At 47.9% G+C, this 25,633-nt stretch overlaps 1 protein-coding gene and 1 non-coding gene across 2 annotated transcripts; both read left to right on the forward strand.

The window, feature by feature from the left end:
- The first annotated feature begins 1,585 nt into the window (after positions 1–1,585).
- Positions 1,586–25,633, forward strand: EIF4EBP1 (eukaryotic translation initiation factor 4E binding protein 1). The gene is made up of 3 exons (XM_049771902.1): positions 1,586–1,771; positions 23,980–24,162; positions 25,177–25,633. Exons 1-3 carry the CDS (start codon positions 1,627–1,629, stop codon positions 25,206–25,208), a joined length of 360 nt encoding a protein of 119 aa, XP_049627859.1. The 5' UTR covers positions 1,586–1,626; the 3' UTR covers positions 25,209–25,633.
- On the forward strand, positions 23,161–23,279 carry LOC126008037 (small Cajal body-specific RNA 1). The gene has a single exon (XR_007495462.1). It is a non-coding gene; the product is annotated as a small Cajal body-specific RNA 1 (non-coding RNA).

The raw sequence follows: 25,633 nt of genomic DNA on the forward strand, positions 1-25,633 counted from the left end.
GACCAATGTGTGTGGTGCGGGGGTGGGGGTGGGGGTGGGGGTGTCAAACCTACGTTTAAGTAGAGCGCTGCCTGCAAGCACCCTACTCTCTGGACTATCTCTCCAGCCCCTCTGTCGTTTACTTCTCCGTAGCTTTCCACTTCGTGAAGGTCCAGTTAACCAAAGAAAAGTGACTGATCGGGGCCGGAGAGATAGCATGGAGATAAGGCATTAGCCTTTCCATGCAGAAGGACGGTGGTTCGAATCCCGGCATCCCATATGGTCCCCTGTGCCTGCCAAGGGCGATTTCTGAGCATGGAGCCAGGACTAACCCCTGAGCGCTGCCGGGTGTGACCCAAAAAAACAAAAAACAAAACAAAACAAAAAAAAAAAGTGACTGATCTTGGAGCAGGAGTGATAGCACGTTTTGCCTTGCACGTAGCCAACCCAGGACGGACCCCAGTTCAATTCCTGGAATCCCATATGGTCCCCACCGCTCACCCCGTGCCTGCAAAAGCGATTTCTGAGCGCAGAGCCAGGAGTAACCCTTGAGCGAGGGAGGGAGGGAGGAAGGAAGGGAGGAAGGAAGGAAGGAAGGAAGGAAGGAAGGAAGGAAGGAAGGAAGGAAGGAAGGAAGGAAGGAAGGAAGGAAGGAAGGAAGGAAGGGAGGGAGGGAGGGAGGGAGGGAGGGAGGGAGGGAGGGAGAGAGAGGCCAATGCAACAAAAGATCCGTATAGCATGTGTATAGCACAGTACACAGTACCCATTCAGCCTGGCATGACTCAGACTCAGGTAAGCAAGGTTAGAATAGAGATGGCACCTCGACAAAATAGGATTGTAGGTACAGGGGCAAAACGTTGAGGCTGACTAACCACAAGTAGACACAGAAATAAAACCAACAATCATTGAAATCAATATGTCATTGCAAGATTCCTGCCTGGAGTGTGAAGCTTGAAAAAGTCTCAGATGGAAGAGCATGTTTGTGTTTTGTTTGGGGGCCACACCCTGAAGTGCTCAAGGCTGACTGCTGACTGGGTATGCACTCAAGGAGGGAGGGAGGGAGGGAGGGAGGGAGGGAGGAAGGGACTGATCAATCTTCACTTTCGCATTCAAGGCCAGGCCTTGAACAACCTGCCTGACGTCCCAATGCAAAAAGTCACCGGCCGACGGGTTACCGCCAAGAACCGAGAAGTGCCCCAAACCCACCCCACCGCGCCCCACCCCATCCATTCCTGCCAGCGTGGCCGGGAGAGGCCGTGGGGGAGCTACAAGAATGGCCACAATGGGGCGCTACAGACACCCGGGCTCAGATGGTGTCGGATCCTGGGAGCGTTCGGAAAGGAACCCTACGTGCCCGCAGAAGCCCTGGGGGATGGCGAGCGGGCTGGAGCGCGGCGCAACGAGAACTACAACTCCCAGGGGGCAGCGCGCCGGGGAGGGCGGAAGAAGCGGCTGGGGGCGGGGCTAAGCGGGGCGGAGTCAGCTGGAGGGGCCCAAAAGAGCCACGCTGGTGGCGGGCGGGAACTACAACTCCCAGGGGGCAGCGCGCCGGGAGGCGGAAGTTGCGGGCGGGGCGGGGCGGGGCTGGCGCGGCCCAAAGGGCCAGCACGCTAGTTGTGCAAAGCCGAGCGCTACGAGCCTGCAAGCATGTCGGGGGGCAGCGGGTGCAGCCAGACCCCGAGCCGGGCCATCCCCGCCACTCGTCGGGTGGTCCTCGGCGACGGCGTGCAGCTGCCGCCTGGGGACTACAGCACCACCCCGGGCGGCACGCTCTTCAGCACCACTCCCGGAGGTAGGTAGATCAGGACCCCCGCCTGCCTGGACAGGGCAGAGCAGACAGGGCAGGGCCTGGTTGGGTTTTGGGGGTGCAGCGAGGGTCCCAGAGGGGCCCCCCTTTTCTGGTCTGCACACACCGCTGCCCTGTGGAATCCTTCCCTCTGAGGCTCCTGAGTTGCCCCCCCAGCAGATCCGCCCTTTCCCCCGGATTGTCTCCACTACTTGTTGTGGGGGTCTGGGGGGCTAGTTCCAGGGCGACTAAGGGGTGGCCCCCGGCTGGCGGACGGGGAGGCCTGGCCAGCGGGGTTTTCGGGGACTAAACCTAGGGAGGGAGTTCTTTATTTGGGGGATATAAATGGCTCTGAGGGTACCCCCCGGTTTGTGTGTTTTTATGTTGGGGTTCACACCCCAGGATACTTAGGGGTGTGCTCAGGGATCTGCACTCGGGTCATTCCTGGCAGACTCGGGGTTGAGGGGGGAAATCTGGGGCTCTACGTGGCGCCGGAGATCGAACCCGCGTGCCAGATACACCGGGGCTCCCCACTCCAAGTGTGTCCCCTGGTTTAGCTTGGTTGGCTCTGTCCCCCCTGAGGGACGCGAGTTGGCGGAGAGGAGAAAGATAAAGAAAACACCTTCCACGTGGGGCCGGAGCGATCGTGCTTAGGGCCCCTCCTCGACTCGATCCCCGACACCCCTAGGGGGTCCCTGGCACCCCAGCGGGAGTGATCCCCCTGAGTGCCGTCCGGCGTGAGCGGCGTGAGCACGGCCGGATGTGACCAAGAAAACAAACAAACCGCTTCACGTGTGCCGGGTGTGGAAGAGGAAGGAGCGGAGTTGGGCGCCCCGGGCTCGGCTTCCTGCCGCCTTGGGGAACCCGGAGTTCCGCACGCCCGGCACGGGACGAAGCCGCGCTCTGGGCGCTGATGAAACCTGCGCGCCGGTTTGCACGACGACATCCCTCCCAGTGCTCTCCGCTGCCTCGCCTTTTTGCCTCCTTCCCTCTGGCCTCGGCTCCGCCTCCTCTCGCAACTTCTGGAGCCGTTTGCTGATCTCATCGTACCCCGATCCCGGGTTTGCTTGGCAGCCCTTCCCTTGTGGCGCGTCCGAGGCCACGTACTTAGTCTTTCTTTTCTTTCCTTTTCTTTTCTTTTCTTTTCTTTTCTTTTCTTTTCTTTTCTTTTCTTTTCTTTTCTTTTCTTTTCTTTTCTTTTCTTTTCCTTTCTTTCTTTTTCTTCCTTTCTTTTTTCTTCTCTTTCCTACTTTCCTTCCTTCCCTCTTTCTTTTTCTCTCTTTCTTTCCTTCTTTCTTTTTCTTTCTTTCCTTTCTTCCTTTTCTTTTTTTTTTTTTTTTTTTTTTTTTTTTTGGTTTTTGGGCCACACCCGGTGGTGCTCAGGGGTGACTCCTGGCTGTCTGCTCAGAAATAGCTCCTGGCAGGCACGAGGGACCATATGGGACACCGGGATTCGAACCAACCACCTTTGGTCCTGGATTGGCTGCTTGCAAGGCAAACGCCGCTGTACTATCTCTCCGGGCCCTCTTCCTTTTCTTTTCGCTTGCTTGCTTTTTTCTTTTCTTTCTTTTCTCTTGCTTGCTTTTCTTTCTTTCCTTCTTTCTTTCTCTTGCTTTCTTTTTCTTCCTTTCTCCCTTCCTTTCTTCCTTCTTTCCTTTTCTTTCTCTTTCTGTTTTAGGGTCACACCCGGCAGCGTTCAGGGGTTACTCCTGGCTCTGCGCTCAGGAATCACTCCTAGCAGGCATGGTGGGGGAGGAACCATATGTATGGGATGCCGGGATTCGAACCTCCGTCTGCCCTTTTGCTGTCTTGTCTCTCGGGCCCTTCTACTTAGTTTCTTTAGGCAACTATCCCAGCACGCGCAGCACAGCCAGATCCCTGGACTCCCACCAGCAAGGCCCAGAACAAGCAGAGCTAGGACTGGACTGTTCGTGGGAGTTAGATGGTCTTGCTCTGTCATTCCCCTCCCTTACCTGTCCACTGTCATGTTTTCCCAGACTGAGAAAGAAGAGTCATCAAGCCCAGTGGGGGAGAAAAGTTTTCTTCCCTGTTAAAAAATGATCCAACAAGTGGATCACAGAAATTACAAGTTTAAAACACACACACACACACACACACACACACAAAACTATTACGTTATTGGAGATGGGAGGGTTGGGTTGGGATATCTCCCAAGTGAGATCTCCAAGAGTGATCTCTGATAGGAGGGTTGGGATATTGCCCAAATAATGTTCTGGAGGTCCTGACCAGAGCTCCACAGCTCTTCATTGCTGGGTGTGGTACTACTGTAGGACAAGGTGCTGCCCAGGCCCTAGGGTGTGTGACATTAACCCATGTGGTGCTGAAGTCAGCACCTTGCAAGACAAATGCTTTAGCTTTATCATTTTCTTCCTCTTTTTCACTGAAATTCCTTTTTTGCAGCTGGGTCTTTTGTAGGCCTTCTTGTTCTTTGTCATAATATGTCTACTAGGACCTTTCCTGAGAATTTTGGGGTTTCTTTAAAAGTGGATTTCTAAGTCTGCATTTTCTGTTTAGGGTAGACACTGAGTCAGGTTTGAAAATTAGGTTAGCCTTTATCTACACCCTTTGTTGCTAGAATGGGTTCCCAAGCATAAACTGGAACTCTGCTTTTAGGAACCCTCTTATTGAGGGATTTTTTTTTTTTTTCTTTTTTGGTTTTTGGGCTACACCCAACTGTGCTTAGGGCTGACTTCTGGTTCTGCATTCAGTGATCACTCAGCATTGATGGGGGAGGGGGGAACATATGGGAATGCCAGGGATAAATCCCTGGTCAACTGTGTGCCCGACAAGCACCCTACTTGTACTATTGTTTTGGCCCCAGAAATTTTTTTTTTTTTTAGATTGCAACAAATTTTCTCCTTAAAGGTGTAGGACATGGGAAGGGACTTATACATCAGAGTGTAACTTTGCCTTATGAAAACAACAGTTCCAAGAACCAGAAGCCAGCCAGCCCTTTCTTTTCTGGGATGTCCTGCACTGCAAGCAGAGCTCATGAAGCCCATTTGTCTCAGTTAATCAAGACTTGCTCTGAGGACTTCTTCCAAACCCCCTTCACTTTAGCTTCTGTGCATTTGCAGAGAAGCTGGATATAAAGAGCAAAGGTCATTCCTGCAGAAACTATCTGGGATTTTCATTTAGTTGCCTTTTTTTCCCATTTAGGTGTAGATTCTGGTTGAGAGTGGTGACTGAGATTCTTTTTGTCTACTTAGCTTCCCCAGAAATTGGTTTAAATGCCACTCCGGATACTCAGACAATAGAGGTATCTTCTGGCAAAAGATGTTTCTATCACAGGAAGCTTTTCTGAATTGGCCTTTAAAGTAGTGTCTGGTGGGGGTTAGAGTGATGGCACAGCAGGTTCCTTGCATGAAGCCAAATAGTCCTCAAATAGTCCTCTGAACACCACCAGGAGTAATTCCTGAGTGCAGAGCCTGGAGTAACCCCGAAGCATTGCCTGATGTGCCCACTAGATAATATATATATGTATATATATATATATATATATATATTTTTTTTTTTTTTTTTTTTTTTTTGGTTTTTGGGCCACACCCGGCGATGCTCAGAGGTTACTCCTGGCTATCTGCTCAGAAATAGCTCCTGGCAGGCACAGGGGACCATATGGGACACCGGGATTCGAACCAACAACCTTTGGTCCTGGATCGGCTGCTTGCAAGGCAAACGCCGCTGTGCTATCTCTCCGGGCCCACCAGATAATATTTTAAAATCTGTTTCAAAAAATAAACTAGTGTCTGGAGGTTTGAGAGATAGTGGATAGGACATTGGTTAGGGTGCTTTTACTCCTGGGCATACAGGGATCTAAATCAGGTCGACGACTGCATGCAGTCCTGATTTAGATCCCCAGTATCTCCAGGAGTAAATCCTGAACATCTCTGGATGTAGCTCAAAAATTTTAAAAAAAAGGGCCGGAGAGATAGCATGGAGGTAAGGCGTTTGCCTTGCATGCAAGAAGGATGGTGGTTTGAATCCTGGCATCCCATATGGTGACCCGTGGCTGCCAGGAGCGATTTCTGAGCGTAAGGCCAGGAGTAACCCCTGAGCACTGCTGGATGTGACCCAAACCCCCTCCCAAATAAAAATAAAAATAAACTACGTAGGGGCCAGAGTGGTGGTGCTAGAGGTAAGGCTTCTGCCTTGCAAGCGCCAGCCTAGGATGGGCCCCTTGGTTCGATCCCCGGGCATTCCATATGGTCCCCCCCAAACCAGGAGTGATTTCTGAGCACATAGCCAGGAGTAACCCCTGAGCATCACCGGGTGTGGCCACACCAAAAAAACCCAAAATAAAAAGAAATAAATTAGGGCCTGGAAAGTTTTATTGAGTGTTAGGATGTAATTGCTAGAAGTGCCAAGAGCTATTGATTAAAGAGGTCAGCTGTCTCCATTCCATTGTCTCTCCGTGGGTGTAAATCCTCAGGGCTGAGCAACTTATCTGAAGGTAGGAGTCTGTAGAATTTAAGAAAAATTTGCAACATGGGGTATCACCAAACTAGAAGATCTGTTGCAGCTGTTGCTCAACAGGCTTGTCAGTCAAGGGACAAATGGGGCCAGGGCAATTGCCTTGCACCCTGCTGACCCGGATTGATGTCCAACGTCCCATATGATTCCCCAGCACCATCCAGAGTAATACCAGGGTACAGAGCCAGGAGTTACCCCTGAGCATTTTCGTTTGTTTTTGTGGTACAAAAACAAAGGGACAAAAAAAAAAAATAAAAACAAAAAAAAAAACAAAGGGACAGAGGTTGACGAAGAGGAAAGAACTCACTCATCTGCACAGTTATGGGAAGTGGTTTTTGTTTTGTTTTTAAATAGTTTTTGTTTTTTGAGACCACACCTATTGGTGTTGGGCAGGAGTTACTCCTGGCTCTCAAGAATGGATCAAAGGAGAGGGGTCACTCAGGGGCACTCAAGGAGTTACTCCTGGCAGGCTTGGGGGAGGGGGTCCATATTGGATGTTTGGATTGAGCCTAGGTCAGCTCCTTGCCAAGCAAATGCCTACTCACTGTGCTATCACTTTAGCCCTTTTTTTTTTTTTTTTTTGGTTTTTGGGCCACACCTGGCAATGCTCAGGGGTTACTCCTGACTGTCTGCTCAGAAATAGTTCCTGGCAGGCACGGGGGACCATATGGTCCACCGGGATTCGAACCAACCACCTTTGGTCCTGGATCAGCTGCTTGCAAGGCAAACACCGCTGTGCTATCTCTCCGGGCCCTACTTCTGGTTCTATGCTCAGAAATCGCCCCCTGGCAGGCACAGGGGGACCTTATGGGATGCTGGGATTCGAACCACCGTCCTTCTGCATGAAAGGCAAATGCCTTGCCTCCATGCTATCTCTCCAGCCCCACTTTATCCCTTTTTGATAGATTTTTAAAAATTACTTTATTTTGGAGTTGGAGAGATAGCATGAAGGTAATGCGTTTGCCTTGCATGCAGAAGGACGGTGGTTCAAATCCCGGCATCCCATATGGTCGCCCGAGCCTGCCAGGAGCCATTTCTGAGTGTAGAACCAGGAGTAGCCCTTGAACGATGCCAGGTGTGACCCAAACCCCACCCCCCCCAACTTATTTTGTGGAGTCCAGAAAAAGTAGTTAAGAGAGGCAATATTGACCAAGGCTGATTCTCCAATCTGAAAGTTGTTTTATTTGGTGGGGGACTCCCATGGGATGCTCAACACTGGGACCTCTCCCAAAGATTCTAAGCCAACATGGCTGCAGGATGCAACGCCTGTGATTTCTCAGAGTACCCGAGGAGTGCTTTGGTCCTGGAGATGTAAGTTTGAGAGCACTCTGGGTCACCATTCAAGAGTCTAATCCCAAGACATCTATTTTGTTGGTCATGGTTTTGGGCCTACACCCAGCTGTGTCAGTATTGGCCGTATGTAAAATATGTATCTTAACCTTTGTACTCTCTTTGCCCCTTCTAAGGTGAAAGTTTGTATTTTGGGGGGTGGTTGGTTTTGGGTTTCTTTTTCTTATCTCTATGCCAAAAGGTAATTGGTGTGTGTGTGTGTGTGTGTGTGTGTGTGTGTGGTTTTTTTTTTTTTTTTTTGATCACACCCGGCAGTGCTCAGGGGTTATTCCTGGCTCCAGGCTCAGAAACTGCTCCTGGCAGGCACGGGGGACCTTATGGGACGCCGGGATTTGAACTGTGACCTCCTGCATGAAAGGCAAATGCCTTACCTCCATGCTATCTCTCCGGCCCCCAAAACTTAATTTTTTTAAATATTTTTATTTAAAGCATTGTGATTTAAAAGGTTATTCATGGTTGAGATTTAGACATACAATGTTTCAGTACCAATCCCACCGCTAGTGTTGCTTCTCTCCACCAATGCTCCCAGAGTCCATCCCAAACCACCACCCACACCGCAGCCTGCCATCATAACAGGCTAGTTTTTTAATTTGGTTGTTAGAGTTTTAGTCTCATCATTTCATTGTTATGGACTCTGGCTTGGGTAATTTAATTCTGTTCTTTCTTTTTTGGGCGTGGGGCCACACACTGTGACAGTCAGGGATTACTTCTGGCTATGTGCTTAGAAATCGCTCCTGGCTCGGGGGACCATATGGGATGCTGGGGATCAAACCCAGGACCTGGATCAGCTGCGTGCAAAGCAAATATCCTACTGCTGTGCTATCACTCTGGCCCCTTCTGTTCTTTCTTAACACCACCAATGCACTTGAGTTCCTTTGGCCCCTGTTATTCGTTTTTTCACATTGTCTTTCTCCTCCACTCTATTTCTTTCCTTTTCACTATACTCTGAGGCCAGGAGTGTTCTAGATAACCCCCACTTAAACCATCGCATTCCCTCATACAGTTCTAAATAATATATATGTGTGTATATGCATATACCATATTTGCCGGCGTATAAGACGACTTTTGAAACAAAAAAAAGACAGCCGAAAATCGGGGGTCGTCTTATACGCAGAGTATATCCCGAAAAATGTTTCAATATGCCGCTAAACGAAAATTGTCTGAATATTGCCACAAAACGAATTTTCCAACTCGATCCTGCACCATTCACTGCAAGGCTGCTCGGACCGCCTCTCTAACTCAGCCAATCCAAGCAGGCTTTTTATGCATGCAAATTAGACAATGTTCTGGACCGGAATCTACACTGTCAAAAGCCTGCTCAGGTTGGCGAGAGTCAGAGAGGAAGTCTATTACAGTCTAACCTTTGAACCTTTGCTTGTTGTGATTGGCTCACTGTGGTACATACAGTTGCAGCACAGGAACGCTCTGTCTGATACAGCGAATGTAGGCCTAAACCTATGTTTTAACTGCAAAATTAGGGGGTCGTCTTATACACCGAGTCGTCTTATACACTGGCAAATACAGTACATATACATGTATGTATGTGGATATACATATATATATGATAGCCTGTATTTATCCTTTTTTGGCTGCATTTGCCGTGATATCTTCCATTTCCATTCATGTTGCAGCAAATTGCACCATTCCTTAGAGCTGTGTAGTAATCCATTGCATATATGTACCACATCTAGGTTGATTCCAACTCTTAGCTATTGCACTGAGTTCTGCGATTAATAGTGTGCAGACATCCTTTTGAAGAAATTTAGTTTTTGTTTGTTAGTTTTTGTGGGGGGACACACCTGGTGGTGCACAGGTGTTACTTCTGGCTCTGAACTGAGGAAGGAATTACTCCTGGTAGTGTGTGGGGACCTTATGGGATGTTGGTGATTGAGCCTTGGTTAGCCATGTGCAAGGCAAATCTCTACCCACTGTACTATCACTCTGGTCCCTGAATAAATATTTTTCTGTCCCGTAAACCCATCTGGGTCTGGACTTTTTTCTTTTTCGTTTCACTTTTGATTTTTGGCTCATGTCTAGCAGTAATTAATAGTTTATCCATGCTCTCACAAGAATAACTCCTGGCAGTACTCAGGGGACCATATTAGGATGTCAAAGATCAATCCCATGTCAGCCACATGCAAAGCAAATGCCCTACCCACTGTGCTATCATTCTGGCTCCACCAAGGTGAAAGATTTTTTTTTTTTTTTTTTTTTTTTTGGTTTTTGGGCCACACCCGGTAACGCTCAGGGGTTACTCCTGGCTATGCGCTCAGAAGTCGCTCCTGGCTTGGGGGACCATATGGGACACCGGGGGATCGAACCGCGGTCCGTCTCCTAGGCTAGCGCAGGTAAGGCAGGCACCTTACCTCCAGCGCCACCGCCCGGCCCCAAGGTGAAAGATTTTAAGGTAAATGGTGTGTTTGTATGTGTAGATTTTTGTGTATTCAAACAAATGAAAGAAATTATTACCATTATTTTTTACTAAGATTCATGCAGGGGCCGGGCGGTGGCGCTGGAGGTAAGGTGCCTGCCTTGCCTGCGCTAGCCTAGGACGGACCGCGGTTCGATCCCCCGGCGTCCCATATGGTCCCCCAAGAAGCCAGGAGCAACTTCTGAGCGCATAGCCAGGAGTAACCCCTGAGCGTCACAGGGTGTGGCCCAAAAACCAAAAAAAAAAAAAAAAAAAAAAAAAAAAAAATAAGATTCATGCCAGTATTATATCTCCATTATCATTTTCTTACATATTTGTTCCCTTTGATCAGGGTCTCAAACTCGTGGCTTCGGGCCATTTGCGGCCCTCCTTAGAACATTTTGTGGCCCGCGGCCGGCCTTCAAATATCGCAGTATTCATGATTATTCGCTTACCGAATAATCACAATAAAAATCACATTAGTAAGAAAAAAATCGCATTAAACATTCACATACCCCGAGCAGTTCCGTTCAGGGTATGCAAATGTTTAATGCGATTTATTTATTTATTTATTTTTTTTTTGGTTTTTGGGTCACACCCGGTGACGCTCAGGGGTTACTCCTGGCTATGTGCTCAGAAGTCGCTCCTGGCTTGGGGGACCATATGGGACACCGGGGGATCGAACCGCGGTCCATCCAAGGTTAGCGCAGGCAAGGCAGGCACCTTACCTCTAGCGCCACCGCCCGGCCCTAATGTGATTTTTTTATTGCGAATATTTGGTAAGCGAAATCCCTTATACAGCCCTGCCTTAGATGAAAAAATTTTGTTTTGGGGCCACACTCATTAACTCTTGCTTACCCTTGACTCTGCCCTCAGAGATCATTTCCTGACAGGCCTTGAGGACTATATAGGATGCCGGGGTTGAACCTGGGTCAGCTGTGCAAGACAAGCACCCTCCCCACATTGCATTGGCCCCTAAAGAGACTATTCTTTCAAGACAAGGCAGATTCCCAACCTCTAGGCCACCGCGCCAACCCCTCAAGACATTTTTCTAATCTTTGTACCGCTACAATTCAGTGCCAGAGACATAGAGAAAGGGGAGAAGGGTTGAAAAGAATGTAAAATGGAAGCCTCCCAGGGTAGCTTAGCTTCCAGGCCACAGGGCTTGGGTCTGAGCCACCTTTATGATATCCTTGAAATCTTTTTTTTTTCTTATTTATTTGTTTGGTTTTTTTTCTTTTTTTTTTTTTCTTTTTTTTTTTGCTTTTTGGGCCACACCCGGCGGTGCTCAGGGGTTACTCCTGGCTGTCTGCTCAGAAATAGTTCCTGGCAGGCACGGGGACCATATGGGACATCGGGATTTGAACCAACCACCTTTGGTCCTGGATTGGCTGCTTGCAAGGCAAACACCGCTGTGCTATCTCTCAGGGCCCTGTTTTTTTCTTTTTTTAACCACACCTGAGCAATGCTCAGGGGCTACTCCAGGGGCTTTGTTCAGGACGCCTTCCTGGCATGCTGGGGGGGGGGGTGGGATGCCGGTGACCAAACTCAGTGCAAGGTAAGCGTCTCACCTGCTGTTCTATGGCTTTGGCCCCCTTATTTGTTTGTTTTAATATAATATAATTTACTTTATTCAAGGACCATGTATCATAGTTAACATAGTTGATCATAATACGTGAGTTTCCAGGTAAGTGGGTGTGAAATTATTAATAAAAGGAAAGAGAAGGAAGGAAACAAATTAGCTGTCTGCATAGTTTAGGAATTCCTAGCACTATGGCTATTACTGTAGCATTTGTGGGATGTGGTTTTGGCTGCGAGGGCTTCTGAGGTAGGAGAAGGGTGGAGGGTGTCCACAATAACTCAGAAATTTAAAAAAGTCCTGGTGATGCCAGCCCAAATACCAGCCATACCTGAAGTTTTGGTCAGATTGGTGTCTCTGCAGAGAATTGTAGAGGAGGGGTAAAGCTGGGCCATTGGCAAAGCAGCAATAGTGAGTGCTGAGGACTACAAGTGTGCCTTGGACCAGGTGGGAACTTGGACTGCCTTCTCTTAAGATCACTAGTTTACTTGAAATCTTTTCTGTCCTTCAGTGACAGGACCTATATTACCCAAGAATGGCCTGGGAGTAGAAACTACCTTTGAACCCTCTTATTTATTTTTCAGTACTTCATATAACAGTATAGATCAGCAGTATAGATCAGACCAGGAAGTAGAAGAAAGTGACTTTTCCCCGCATACTAAGCAAGTCCATTCCAGGCTTTCAGAGACTGGGACTAATACTAGGTATCGACTTTTTTACACCCAGTATTGTTAACTTGGCAGGAGTTTCTGCCATTGGCATTTGGGTGTTGGGGACAAAGGCAGCATTAAAGACCTCTTCATACAGTGTTCAAGCTGGAAAGGTTCTGTGAAAGAGCTTGGATGTGAGGCCAGAGGATGAAGGCTTAGCAGCTGCCCAGAGACACTTGTCTTGCTGAGAATAGCATGTCTGTTACTGATTAGCAGTTCATCCTCAAACATGGCCCCTTAAATGGTAAGTGTCTACTATGTCTTTGTTCTTTGGCTGGTTGGGCATCCTTTGATGACTTTGCCTGAGTTGTTCATATGTCTGCATCTGATGACAGAATGACGTCCCTGGTCAGTGAAGTCCAAGATTACTTTGGTCCATGTCTAGGGACAACTGGAAATTTGAGAACTCTGGGTCACCATTTAGGAGTCTATCCCAAAGACATCCTCTTTTTGTTGTTGTTGGTGGTGGTGGTGGCTTTCGATCCGTACCTAGCTGTGCTCAGGGCTTACTCCTGGCTGTGCTAAGGGTTGACAGCATACAAGGCAAATAAATGCCTTACTCACTATAGTATTATACCCATCTATCTGAGAGAAGCCACACATTCAGCCAGGACTAGTAGAATTTAAGGACACATTTTCAGACAATTTTCTACAAGGACTAAACATGAAATAATGATCCTTTAAAAGGTAGGAGAGGGCCAGAGAGATAGTACAGTAAGTAGCACATTCGCTTTGCACACAGCCAAGCTGAGTTCTATCCCTTGACCCCATATAGTACCCTGAACCCCCCCAGGATAAGTCCTAAGTATCACTGTGTGGCCTAAAATCAAAAGTGGGGCAAAGTACTATCATGCTTCTGCATGATTCCATTTCAATACCTTGCAACACACGTGATTTCCCTGAGCACAGAGCTAGGAGTGATCCTGGGGCACAGTAGTGTGGCCCCAAACAGAAAACAAAATTAACTGCACCTCTTACTGTGTTGTGTGGCCAGCAGAGCCAAAGCCAAGGGTGCAAATCAAGCCAAAAACACAAGTGGGAATTGGCAGATGGTTTCCGAACAGAGCACATTTTTCTGAAAACAGTCAGGTGATCACAGGCCCAATTCTCAAGGTTTTATGTCCATCTTATGCAGCAGGCAGAGCTTTCTGATTGCTGTGACACCAGTTCACTGGACAGTCTATTCTGCTTCCTGTCATCCAGCCTCTTTCCCCTTTCAAGCTCCAGGTAGAACACACTTGCCCTGCCCTGCCCTGCCCTGCCCATCTGAACATCCTTGATGGACGTCTGACAATTGAATAGAGTCACTTTTCTGAGTCATGTGATACAAAATTGAGTAGGAATGAGATTGCCTACACAGACTGGAGGGTTCAGAACTTTCGGGAGGGACTGAAGAGATAGCTTTGGAGGTAAGGCATTCGATCCCGGCATCCCATATAGTCCCCCAGCCTACCTGGAGCGATTTCTGATCGTAGAGCCTGGAGTAACCCCTGAGCGCTGCTGGGTGTGACTCAAAACAAACAAACAACAACAAAAACCAGAACTTTCGGGGATCTATAGTACAGCGAATAGGGCTCTTTCCTTTCACACAGTCAATCCCAGTTTGATCCCTGGTACCACATATGATCCTCTGAGTCCTACCAGGAATGATCCCTATACATTTCTGGGATAACCAAGGGGGGAGAAAAGGCAATAAACAAAACTCTCTTGGGTTTCCCAGTCAAATGATCTGGAGATTAGTTGGGATGTACTATGCAAATGTGTTTCTAAAGAAATTCAAAGGACACAGTGGGCTTTATTACTTTGCTTCTAGTATTATAAAAAGACCAGTCATGAATGATAACAGTGCCTTTAAACACAGTTTCTTTTTTTTTTTTTTTTGGTTTTTGGGTCACAGCCAGCAGCACTTGGGGGTTACTCCTGGCTCTACACTCAGAAATCGCTCCTGGCAGGCTTTGTGGGGGAGGGGGAATATGGTTATGCCAGGGTTCGAACCACCTTCCTTCTGCATGCAAGGCAAACACACTATCTCCATGCTATCTCTTCGGCCCCAGAGCTACAATTTCTTAAATGAGGCAGTTGCCACATTTCTCTAGAATGTATTATCAGCAAATTATTTACTTGCCTATGTTATATACCTATATATAGCCGGGGTTACTTTATATAGGTGAAATGAGGTAGCAAATGGGAAAAGTTTCAGAAGGCCTGGCTTAAGCAAGAGGAATTTCTTTTCTCACAGTTCTGTAAGCTGCAAGTTCGAGATCAAGTATCAGCAAGGTTGATTTCTCCTGACACTCTTGTCTGTCCATTTGCAGGCGGCTGATCTCTTTCAGCCTCTTTGAGGCATGGTCCTTCCTCTCCATCTCTTTTTTAAGGACACCAGAATATTGGATGAAAGCTCCACCCAAACCATCTCTTTAACTTGATGGCCTCTTGAAGAACTTTATCGCCAAATATGGTTACATGAATGTGGGGGAGACAGGAGCGGGGAGGGACACACAATTCAGTTTAGAATGGTCTCTCCCCTTGTTAGCTGAGACATATATTGGAGGCCTTTCAGGGGAGGTGGCAACGAATTCCAGGCGTAACTCTGCTCTGCTCATGTGTACTGAAGTTGGAGAGGGGGGCTGAAGCATAGGATTTGTATTCAAGTTCAGCTCTTGCATCACATGGAGCCTGAGCTTCCAAAAAAAAGTAATTGTTTTATATATATATATATTTAGTAATTGTTATTTTAACTGTTTTCTTCTAAAGTGTCTTGTCTCTGTAGAAACTTTGTTATTCCTGTTTAATACTCTGGTAACATCATAAGGCTCCTGGCCCCAGAGAAACATTCAGATCTTGATTCTCTGCAGAACTGGAGGAGCAGAGGTGGAAAAAAATCTAGGGACCGAGCAGGCTTTTCTTCCCTAGACTCTCCCTAAGAAGTTACTTTGCTGGCCAGGACTGTGGCCCCCTGCATTCTGGGAAGAGGGGGTGCTGTTAGACCAAGGCATGTCTGTGAATGTGCTTCCAAGTTGACCCAGAGCTGCTGGTGAGTGCTGGATTGAATTCGCCTGAGTGCTTTGTGCAGAAGCTGCTGGCTTGTGTCTGTGCCCAGTCCTGACGCCTCCCCCACCCCGTTATGAAATGCACTCTGCTCCCTGGAATGGGACTAGCAGTTCTAGGAATTCTGTTCTTGTGTTCCTGCTAGGCCTCATGTCGAAGTGCAGGGAAGGAAGAATGTGGAATGCTCCTGCCAGTGGGGAAGAGATGGTGTCAGTTTACAGACACTGTGTCCAGCACCAGCTGTCATTGTGAAGGGAGCCAAGGAGCAAGCCACGTCTGTCTTAGGAACTGCCGCCTAGATAATGTCCAAATACTCAGAAGTTTATGTAATTCTCTAAAGACCCGTTGGGGATCTGCCTCGAGTGGTCAAGCACATTCTTTACAAACATGAGTCTTTGTAAAACTTGTATAAGTTCCGGGCCCGGAGAGATAGCACAGTGGCGTTTGCCTTGCAAACAGCTGATCCAGCACCAAAGGTGGTTGGTTTGAATCCCGGTGTCCCATATGGTCCCCTGTGCCTGCCAGGAGCTATTTCTGAGCAGACAGCCAGGAGTAACCCCTGAGCAACGCCGGGTGTGGCCCAAAAAAAGCCAAAAAAAAAAAAAAAAAAAAAAAACTTGTATAAGTTCCAGCCCCCCCCCCCCACACTGGAACAAAAAGGAAGTCTGGGCCAGAGAGGAAGTTAAAGTCCTTGCCTTGCATGTGGTTCAGTCCTTGGTTCAGTCCCTAACACCTTAAAGATATAGTCCTCTGAGCACTGCTGAGTTTGACCCAAACCACCACCTGTCAAAATAGTCTGAAGACCCTTGTAAGGTCTTCAAATTTCCGTGTTCCAAGACCCAGATCCCTGTCTTCTGCTTTTTATTTGTTTGTCATTGTTTAAACAGAATGTTTACAAGATGGGAAGAGTTGTTTAGTGTTGTGAGACCTTGATGTTTACTGAGTTACACTGGTTTACAGTACTCTAGAAAGCATGGTGTTGAGCCAGAGCAATAGTACAGCTGATAAGGCTTTGAATGTGACTGGCCTGGGTTCCATCCCTGAGCACTGCCAGGGGACCAACACCAAAATAAAAAAACAAAAGTAAGTGTTAGAATACCCACAACCATAGTTCCTTAGTTGTAGTGTCATTCTCTTACCAGGTTGATCTGCTCTGGCTGTTCTCCTGACCCAACCCTTTTCTCTTACCTCTGCTATCTGCTCTCTCTCTCCTCTCTCTCTCTCTCTCTCTTTCTCTCTCTCTCTCCCTTCCTCCCTCTCTCTCTTTCTCTCTCTCCCCTCTCTCTTTCCTCTCTCTCTCCCCTCTCTCTCTCCTCTGTCTATCTCTTTCTCCTCTCTCTCTCTTTTCTCTCTCTCTCTCTGTCTCTTCTTCTCTCCTCTTCTCCCCTCTCTCATCTCTGTCTCTTCTCTTCCTCTCTCGTCTCTTTCCCCTCTCTGTCTCTTTCATCTCTCTCTCTCTCTCTCTCTCTCTCTCTCTCTCTCTCTCTCTCTCTCTCTCTCTCCAGCTGTGCTCAGGGATTTCTCTGCACTCAGGAATTATTTCTGGTGGGCTTGGGGAGCTTTATGGGTGATAAGAATCAAACCTGGGTCAATCACATGCAAGGCAAATGCCTTCCCCTCTGTACTATTGCTTCCCCACCCCCGTTCTCCATTTTTGTTTGTTTTTGAATCATACTCAGCTGTGGTGAGGGATCGAGTCTGGCTCCCTGTTTATGTAAAGCGTGCAATCTCTAACCTATTTTTATTTATTTACTGGGGAGAAAGGGTGTTGGCTCATGTCCACTGTATTTACAGGGGCTATTACTGGTTCTGCTCAGAAGCGATCCTTAGGGGCCGATCCGAAGCAATAACACAACAGTTAGGGCACTTCCTTCACACATGGCCGACCCTGGTTCCATCCCCAACATCCCATATGGTCCTCTCAGCACTGCCAAAAATCCAAAAAATAAAAATGATCCTTGGTGCACTGAGGGATATATGAGGTGGAACCGGGATTAGACCTCACTATCTTTTATCTGCCCCCACCAACCCCAACTATTGCTTTTTTTTTTTCTTACTCAAATAAATCTTCCCACCACCCATTCTAATAGCTCAATAAAATGTTTCTTGGGTTCTGAAGAGAGCTGACTGTTGGCCCTGAGTTCAAACCCAAATGGCATGCCTCCACCCAGTAACCCTGAGCCTGGCTGCACTGGCTCCTAACCCCATTGGGAGGCGCTACACTTATTACAAACTCAGACTTTTGAAGTATCTGTACATTTCCCCCTCTCTCTTGAACTTTTGGTGGCCAACCTTCCATGCTGCTGTTGCCATGAGATTCTCTGCAGCTCCCAGATTTTTCTAATGTTGAGTTATTCATTTTCCTGTAACTTTCTGAAAGTTCATCCGTTTACCTGGTTATTTGGTTTACACCCTGGGTAATTAATTTGCTCTTAGCTTGGGAAAGCTGCCACTGTTGTTGGCTTCCAACTTGGCCACTGAAAAATTGTATGCCATTCTTTCTGAGCTTTGTATACACCTGCTGTTTTTTCCCCTTTATCAAAAATTTAGGCTTTTTTCTTTCTCTTCGTATTATGAAAATTCACATTGCATAGTGCAAATGGTGACTTTTTTTTTTTTTTTTTTTGGTTTTTGGTTTTTGGGTCACATCCGGCAGTGCTCAGGGGTTATTCCTGGCTCCATGCTCAGAAATTGCTCCTGGCAAGCACGGGGGACCATATGGGACACAGGGATTCGAACTGATGACCTTCTGTATGAAAGGCAAATGCCTTACCTCCATGCTATCTCTCCAGCCCCTTTTTTTTTTACTTTCTTTTTATTTTTGTTTTTTGTTTGTTTGGGGGCTACACCTGGTGCTGCTCAGGGCTTTATCCTGATTCTGCACTCAAGGATCAACTCCGACCAGTTTTCAGGGGAACATATATGGTGCGATCAAGCCGGTATTGGCAGCTTATATGGCAAGTGCCCTATCTACTTACTGTTTTATCTCTCCAGCCCCAGAAAGTTAGTTTAATGTCCCAACCTGCCCTCCTTGCATGAGGAACACTATCCCCTCAACATTTTCCATTAGACTTCTAAATCCTACAACTTCCAGGCAAGCCTCTATCACCTCCACCTCTTGTTCTTCCTCCTCTCCGCTCCATCAGTCATTGACTTGTTCTCCTGCACTCATTTGCTGTCTTTGCATGTGACTGGCAGGTGTTTGAGCCTCTCTTACTTCCAAGATAGCCTTTTTGTTTGCATCTTTTTGTTTGTTTTGGCAATGCTCAGGGGTTACTCCTGACTCTGTACTCCTGGCAGGGTTTGGGTGACCATCAGGGTGCTAGGGATTGAACCCAGTTAACAACATGCAAGGCAAGGCAAGCACCCTATCCACTGGACTAGCTTTCTGGCCCTGCATCTCTTTTTTTTTGGGGGGGGGGGAGGGGTGTGTGTGGTTCATACCCAGCAGCGCTCAGGGGTTACTCCTGGCAGGCACGGGGGACCATATGGGATGCCGGGATTTGAACCAATGACATCCTGCATGAAAGGCAAAAGCCTTACTCTCCGGCCCCTGCATTTCTTTCTTGTTTGTGGTGTTTTCATGACTTTTGAGAGAAACCTGGGAGGATATGTCTCAACCGCTATCTCAAAGCCAACTAAGATGCTCTAAAGCTTTTCATGTTCTTACTTGGAGCAACCCAAGGGAGGTGGGTCATCTCTAAAATAGAGGACATGGGCCTCCAGTGTGGTGTGTGGGGCTGCCTAGAGTGCAGTCCACACACCCAAACCACATGTGAGCTGTTAGCACCTTGCAAGGGACAGCTACAGGCTAGGCAAATGCCCTAACTGCCAGCCTCTGGTGTCCACTTCTGTCCCTGCAGACAGATCCAGGACACTCCACAGCAGCATTCCCAGCCAAGAGTTGCTACTTGATAGCCTGGAATAGTGCTGTGTGGGTGTGTTTGCTCCCTGTTGGAAATAGTGAGACTCTTTGGATCACTGTTCTCTGAAGCAGGATAGGGGTCTCTTGAAAGGAAGGAAGAAAATGCTATCAACATGCCCAAATAGCTTCCCTGGATGAACTTTCCCCCTGCATTGAGCTATACGCCCTTTGTTCCCTCCTCAGCTGGCCAAATGAGTCACCACTGGCACTGGGGACCCTTCCCTGGTCAGGTCAGGCATTCTCAGTTGACATCTGAGCTTTACTGTCCTGTTCTACACACACACACACACACACACACACACACACACACACACACACACACACACACACACACACACACACACACACACACACACTGAAAACACTCCAGTGGTCAGTGTCTGGTGTTCTTCCTCTGTCAACCTTTATTTCATTTTGATTTGGGGGCCACACCTGGAGGTGTGGGTCATTGTTTGAGAGTCGCTCCTTTAAGTGCTCCAGGGTCCATGTGACGCTGAGTGTGAGACCCAGGCTTCCTGCCTATGAAGCATGTGCTCTTCTCTCCTTTGGAGCTCTTTCCTCCTTCTCTTCCCTGTGTTGGCTCTTATGGTGAACCATATTGCACAAGACTCTTGGTTGTGGCACTCACACACTTAAGCTGTGGTGTTTATAGCAGTCTCAAGGAGCCTGTATTTCTGTGTGGGCAGCCCTGGGGCCTCGACTTTGCAAGGCAGGGCAGGTCCTTCTTTTTTTCCCTTTGAGCTGTCTCTGGGCAGAGCAAGGGCTAAATTGAGCCCATGTCAGACCAGGACAAGTGTAAGCAGGGCCAGGTTCATCTCGAGGTTGTGTCTCCTCCTTCTCTGCCCTCTCGCATTCCAGTCTTCCCAGCTGAGGAGCATACTCGGAGCTGGAGAATGGAGAATAGTTCCTCACCAGGAGAATAGAGAGACCAGTGCTAAACAAGAAGTGGGGTTCAGTATTGTAATGCCAAAACAACTTGTAGATTTTAGCTACACAGTTTACAAAGGGCATTGCCCAAGTTCTTAGGTTTGATCAGGAGCAACACATGGCTGTGCTTGGCTTTCTGCTCAAGAATCACTCCTGGTAGTACTCAAGGCACTATATGTAGTGCCAGGATCAAAGTGAGGTCAGCTGTAAGCAAGGCCAGTACTTTATCCACTGTACTATATTTCTGGCTTCTCTGCCTGAATTTTTTATCATGCCTTGTATTCTCCCTGTACAAAGAAGTAATTTATTCTTGGGCCACAGAGAAAGTGTAAAAGGTAGGGCACTTGCCTTGCATGTGTCTGGCTTCGATTCATTTCCCCCAAGAATAAGTCCTAAGCACCTACAGATGTGGCCTCCAAAAAAGTAAGAAAGAACTACTATTTGTTGTGAGACTATCATGTCTTAATTTGGTTTCATATTTTATTACATATATATCACATTGCAATGACACTATATTAAATTAGATTCGGTTAGCAGGCCAGAAAGATAATAACAAGGTACTTGCCTTGCACATGGCTAGTCTTGGGCTCAATCCCTGTGCCAGAGGTACTCCCTGAGCATAGAGCCAGGAGTAAGCCCTGAACATCACTGGGAGTGGCCCAAAGACAACTTACATTCTATTATATGATACAAGGAATTTTGATACTGTTGCTATATTGAAAACTGTAAATAGATGGTAGCTATAAAAAAAATATGACAGCAGGGCATGTGACTCATGGTAAAGTTCATCTCTGCATGTATGAGACCATGGGTTCGATTACAATACACCTGACCCTCCAGAAAGATAGATGAAGATAAATGCAGTCAGTTTTGGTTGATTGGTTTTGACTTTAGACCACACTAGGAAGTATCCAGAGGCAGCTTCTAGCACTGTGTTTATTATGGGTGTCATTCCAGGCAGTTCCAGGGTTTCTGCATATACAGAGCACGTGTTCCCATCCTTTGAGCTATCTCAGTGGCCCCCAAAATAGTCTTGGGAATCACTTCTAGTATAGGGTATTTAATGGGTGGACCTCATGCACTGCAAGCACTTTAACCCTTGTCCTATATCCTAGCCCAAAGGAGGGTTTTCAAATTCTAGCTAGACTCCATTTCCTGCAGATGACTTTGAAACTGAAGCCTATTTATTGAAAAGGAGCAGTCAGGGCCGGAGGATAGCACAGCGGGTGTAGGGTATTTGCTTTGCACTCAGCCAACACACAACAGGACCCGATTCGATTTCCGGTATCCCATATGGACTCCCAAGCCTGCCAGATGGTGATTTCTGAACACAGAGCCAGGAGTAACCCCTGAGTGCTGCCTTCCCACCGCCCCCCAAAAAAATGGAGCAGTCAACAAACATTAGGTATTAAAGTTACTAGTATTTTATTCTGGGGCTTCGAAGGGAACCAGAATTAAGCTAGAAGCAGACATGAGCCATCCTCAATCTGGTCACAGTCACCTGATGAAGGAGGGAGCCACTTCTCCCACCAGAAGGGTCCTGGAACATCTTTTTTGTTTGTTGCCTAGTTCCTGGGATTGAGCCCAGGTGTCACACAGGCCTTGCATGTACTTTACTCCCTAGCCAAATGTCCTGTTCTTTAGAAATTACTTTTCAGAAGTGGAGCAATAGCACAATTTGTAGGATGTTTGCCTTACACTCAGCCAATCCAGGTTCAATCTCCAGCATCCTATATGGTCTCCCGAGCCTGCCAGGAGTGATTTATGAGTACAGAGCCAGGAGTAATGTGGCCCAGAAATAAAAGTAAAGGAGGACATGAGTGATAACACAATGAATAAGGTGTTTATTTGCTTGCATGCAGACAGCATCCCCTAAAGTTCTTTGAGCATACTAGAGGTAATTTCTGCAATTGTACAGAGCCAGGAGTAACTCCTGAGCCACTGGGTGTGGCCCAAAAGGAAAAAGTAAATAATCTTTTAAGTAGTCACTCAAGCTACTGCCCTAGGGTGGACTTGGGTGTGGTCTGAAGATAGTGAATACTTTAATAATACATGGTCACCCATGATGACTCTTGGGAAGGAAGTATAGAAAATAAACTTAGATGAGAAGACTTGATACAGCTCAACTATCTGTGTCCTAGCCTTGATGAAAGACATGTGATGTGAGGTGAGGAGAGGTGATGTGATGGCTGGGTTTAAGAAATGCAATCAGGGGGCCGGAGCAATGGCGCTAGTGGTAAGGCGTCTGCCTTGCAAGTGCTAGCCTAGGATGGACCGGACCACGGTTAGATCCCCCAGCTGTCCCATATGGTCCCCCAAGCCAGGAACGATTTCTGAGCACATAGCAAGGAGTAACACCTTAGCATCACCAGGTGTGCCCCTCCCCCCCCAAAAAAAAAGAAATGATGGCAGCGGCGTTTGCCTTGCAAGCAGCCAATCCAGGACCAAAGGTGGTTGGTTCGAATCCCGGTGTCCCATATGGTCCCCCGTGCCTGCCAGGAGCTATTTCTGAGCAGACAGCCAGGAGTAACCCCTGACTACCGCCGGGTGTGACCCAAAAACCAAAAAAATAAAATAAAATAAAATAAATGCAATCTTGGGGGCCAGAGAAATAACAGCAGTAGGGCGTTTGCCTTGCACACAGCCAATCCAGTAGGAACCAGGAAGAACCAGGAGGGACAGTAGTTCGAATCATCCCATATGGTCCCCTGTGCCTGCCAGGAGCAATTTGTGAGCGCAGAGCCAGGAGTAATCCCTGAGTACTGCCAGCTGTGACCCAAAAACCAAATAAAAAGGGGGGGGGGATGCAATCTTATTTATTTATTTATTTGGGTTTTGGGGCCACACCTGGCAGTGCTCAGGGGTTACTCCTGGCTCTACGCTCAGGAATTGAACCTGGGTTTGTCCTAGGTTGGTCACATGCAAGGCAAATGACCTACCGCTGTGCTATTGCTCCAGCCCAAGAAATGCAATCTTAAAACAAAGGCCATGGGGTAGGGGAAAAAAAGGCCAGGAGTCTTTTAAGCCCAGCATGTAGAGACACACTCTTAAGTTAAAATTTAACAGGCACAATTGGAGAAAAAACTTAGATGAGACAGGAGAGAGAATACAACAAAGCAAAAGCTTTTGCTTTGCAAGTACCCCACCCAGGTTTGATCCCCAGCATTGCATATGGCCCAAGGAGTGATCCTGGCTCTATGCTCAGGAGTGACCACTGAGCACACTGTATATGGTCCCCACCTTACCTCCTAGTAGCAGATGAACTAAGTGCCTCACATTTAGATTTAAGAGCTTTAGGACTGGAGAGCTAGCACAGCAAGATAGCACTTACTTGCCTTCTGCACATCTGACATGAGTTCCATTCCTGGCATCACAGATGGCCCCCTCTGCCATGCCAGGAGAGATTCCCTGAGTACAGAGCCAGGAATCAATCCAGCCTTGAGCTGGGTGTGGCCCCCCCCCCCAAAAAAAAAAAAGTCTCCTGTCAGCCAGGTAAGATTACCCTACGTAGTAATGTCCAGCTCTTATTGGTTGAATTGATGCACTTGACAGAGAAGGCTATGGACACATGCTCAGAGCTGCAAGGGCAGGTGGAGGTCCTGCCATGTCTACTTGGTTTTCTCACCCAGCGCTGCAACCAAGCCCCTAAAGCCAGACAACTTCTTTCCTCCTTGGTCCCACTTTTTACAAGCTTTTACAAGACTGAGCTGCAGCCGTGCTTCAGGCATAGTGAGCAGTTGAGGATGACCTTTCCTGTGTCCCATCCCCTTCCAGGCACCAGGATTATCTATGACCGGAAGTTTCTGATGGAGTGTCGGAACTCACCTGTAACCAAAACACCTCCCCGGGACCTGCCCTCCATTCCTGGGGTGACCAGCCCTGCCACCGATGAGCCTGCCATAGAAGCCAGACAGAACCATTCAAGTAGCAGCCCTGAAGGGAAGCCAACAGGTGCTGGTGAGTGTCAGGTTTAGGTTAAGCTTTCTCTGGAGGGGCTTTAGAATTCACTTTATTTTGCTTTGTTTAATTGTTGTGTTTTGGGGTTTTTTTGTTTTGTTTTGTTTTGGTTTGGGTTGGGTTGGGTTGGTTTTTGGGTCACACCCGGCGGCACTCGGGGGTTATTTCTGGCTCTGCACTCAGAAGTCACTCCTGGCAGGCTCGGGACCATATGGGATGCCAGGATTCAAACCAGAGTCCGGCCTGTGTTGGCCATGTGCAAGGCAAACGCTGTGCTATCACTTTGGCCCCTGTTATTTTCATTTTAATCACCACACCCAGTGATGCTCAGGGCTTACCCCTGGCTCTGCTCTCTGGAGCCACTCCTGGTAATGCTTGGGGAACCTTATGAGACTGGAGATCAAACCCAGGTCAGTTGCATGCAAGGCAAAACTGTACCTGCTGTACTGTTACTCTAGGCCCAAGATATAGAACTCCCATTGGTACCAACTTTCCCCATAAATGGGACCTGAGCATATCAGGAAGGGTGACTTCAAGTGCCACCTTTCCTAAGTGTCCCTTTCCACCATCACACGGTCCCCAAGCTGCAGTCCTTGGCCACACACAAGGAGTGTTTGCAGGGGTTGACTTAGCAAAGACATGCTGGTCTAGGCAGCCAGGATGTCTCCTGTCAGTGTCATTCCCAAGGTGGCCTCATCCTGAAGAGAGGAAGAAAGAATGCAAGCATTTGTCTCTGCAGGTTTGACAGGAACAGGTCCTTTCTGGTGTCCCTGCTCCCTAATCCGGCTGAGTGGAAGTGATTGTGCTATATGTGTGTGCCTTGGTGGCTGGCTGGCAGGAGCCAGGCCTTTTCTCTTGGATGCATGTGGTATTATAAGCAATTATAGACCACTGAGCCCAGGGGTACCCACTGTTTTTTTCCCCCAGAGAGCAGTGCACAAGCTCAGACAGGAGGCATCTGGGGCCTACATTTCTCCTCTTGCTCACCTGACCTTCTGTCTCCACTCTCCCCAGGTGAAGAATCACAATTTGAAATGGACATTTAAAGGACCGGCCAATGGATCGAGAGATGCCTCTGGGGCCCTCAGGCCCTTCTTGGGAGAAGCGTCCCAACAGCCAGGCCCTAGGAAAATTCTCATCCTGGGCAGGTGCTGAGTAGGGGTCCACACCCCGACCCCCTGCTCCTCCTTCACTCGGGACTCTTGCTTCCCTTTGTGGTGAACACCAGTGATTACCTCCACATTCTCCCTTTGAGCCAGGCATACTGCCCAGGGCAGTAGCAGCCACACCCACAGCCCAGAGCAGGACTGCCCTGGGGAAGCCTTCAGAACTTCCTGTCACCTGCTCTCTTGGCCCCATGCTCTGGGGTCGAACCCATCGCTTCCTTAAATCCAGGTGCCAAGGGGAAGCTCACACCCTGCCTTCTCCAACAAGGAAATAAAGTCATAGTGGCCCACTCGGGCCGAGTCTT

Source organism: Suncus etruscus, chromosome 4 (assembly GCF_024139225.1).
Source record: "Suncus etruscus isolate mSunEtr1 chromosome 4, mSunEtr1.pri.cur, whole genome shotgun sequence".
Taxonomy (NCBI): domain Eukaryota; kingdom Metazoa; phylum Chordata; class Mammalia; order Eulipotyphla; family Soricidae; genus Suncus; species Suncus etruscus.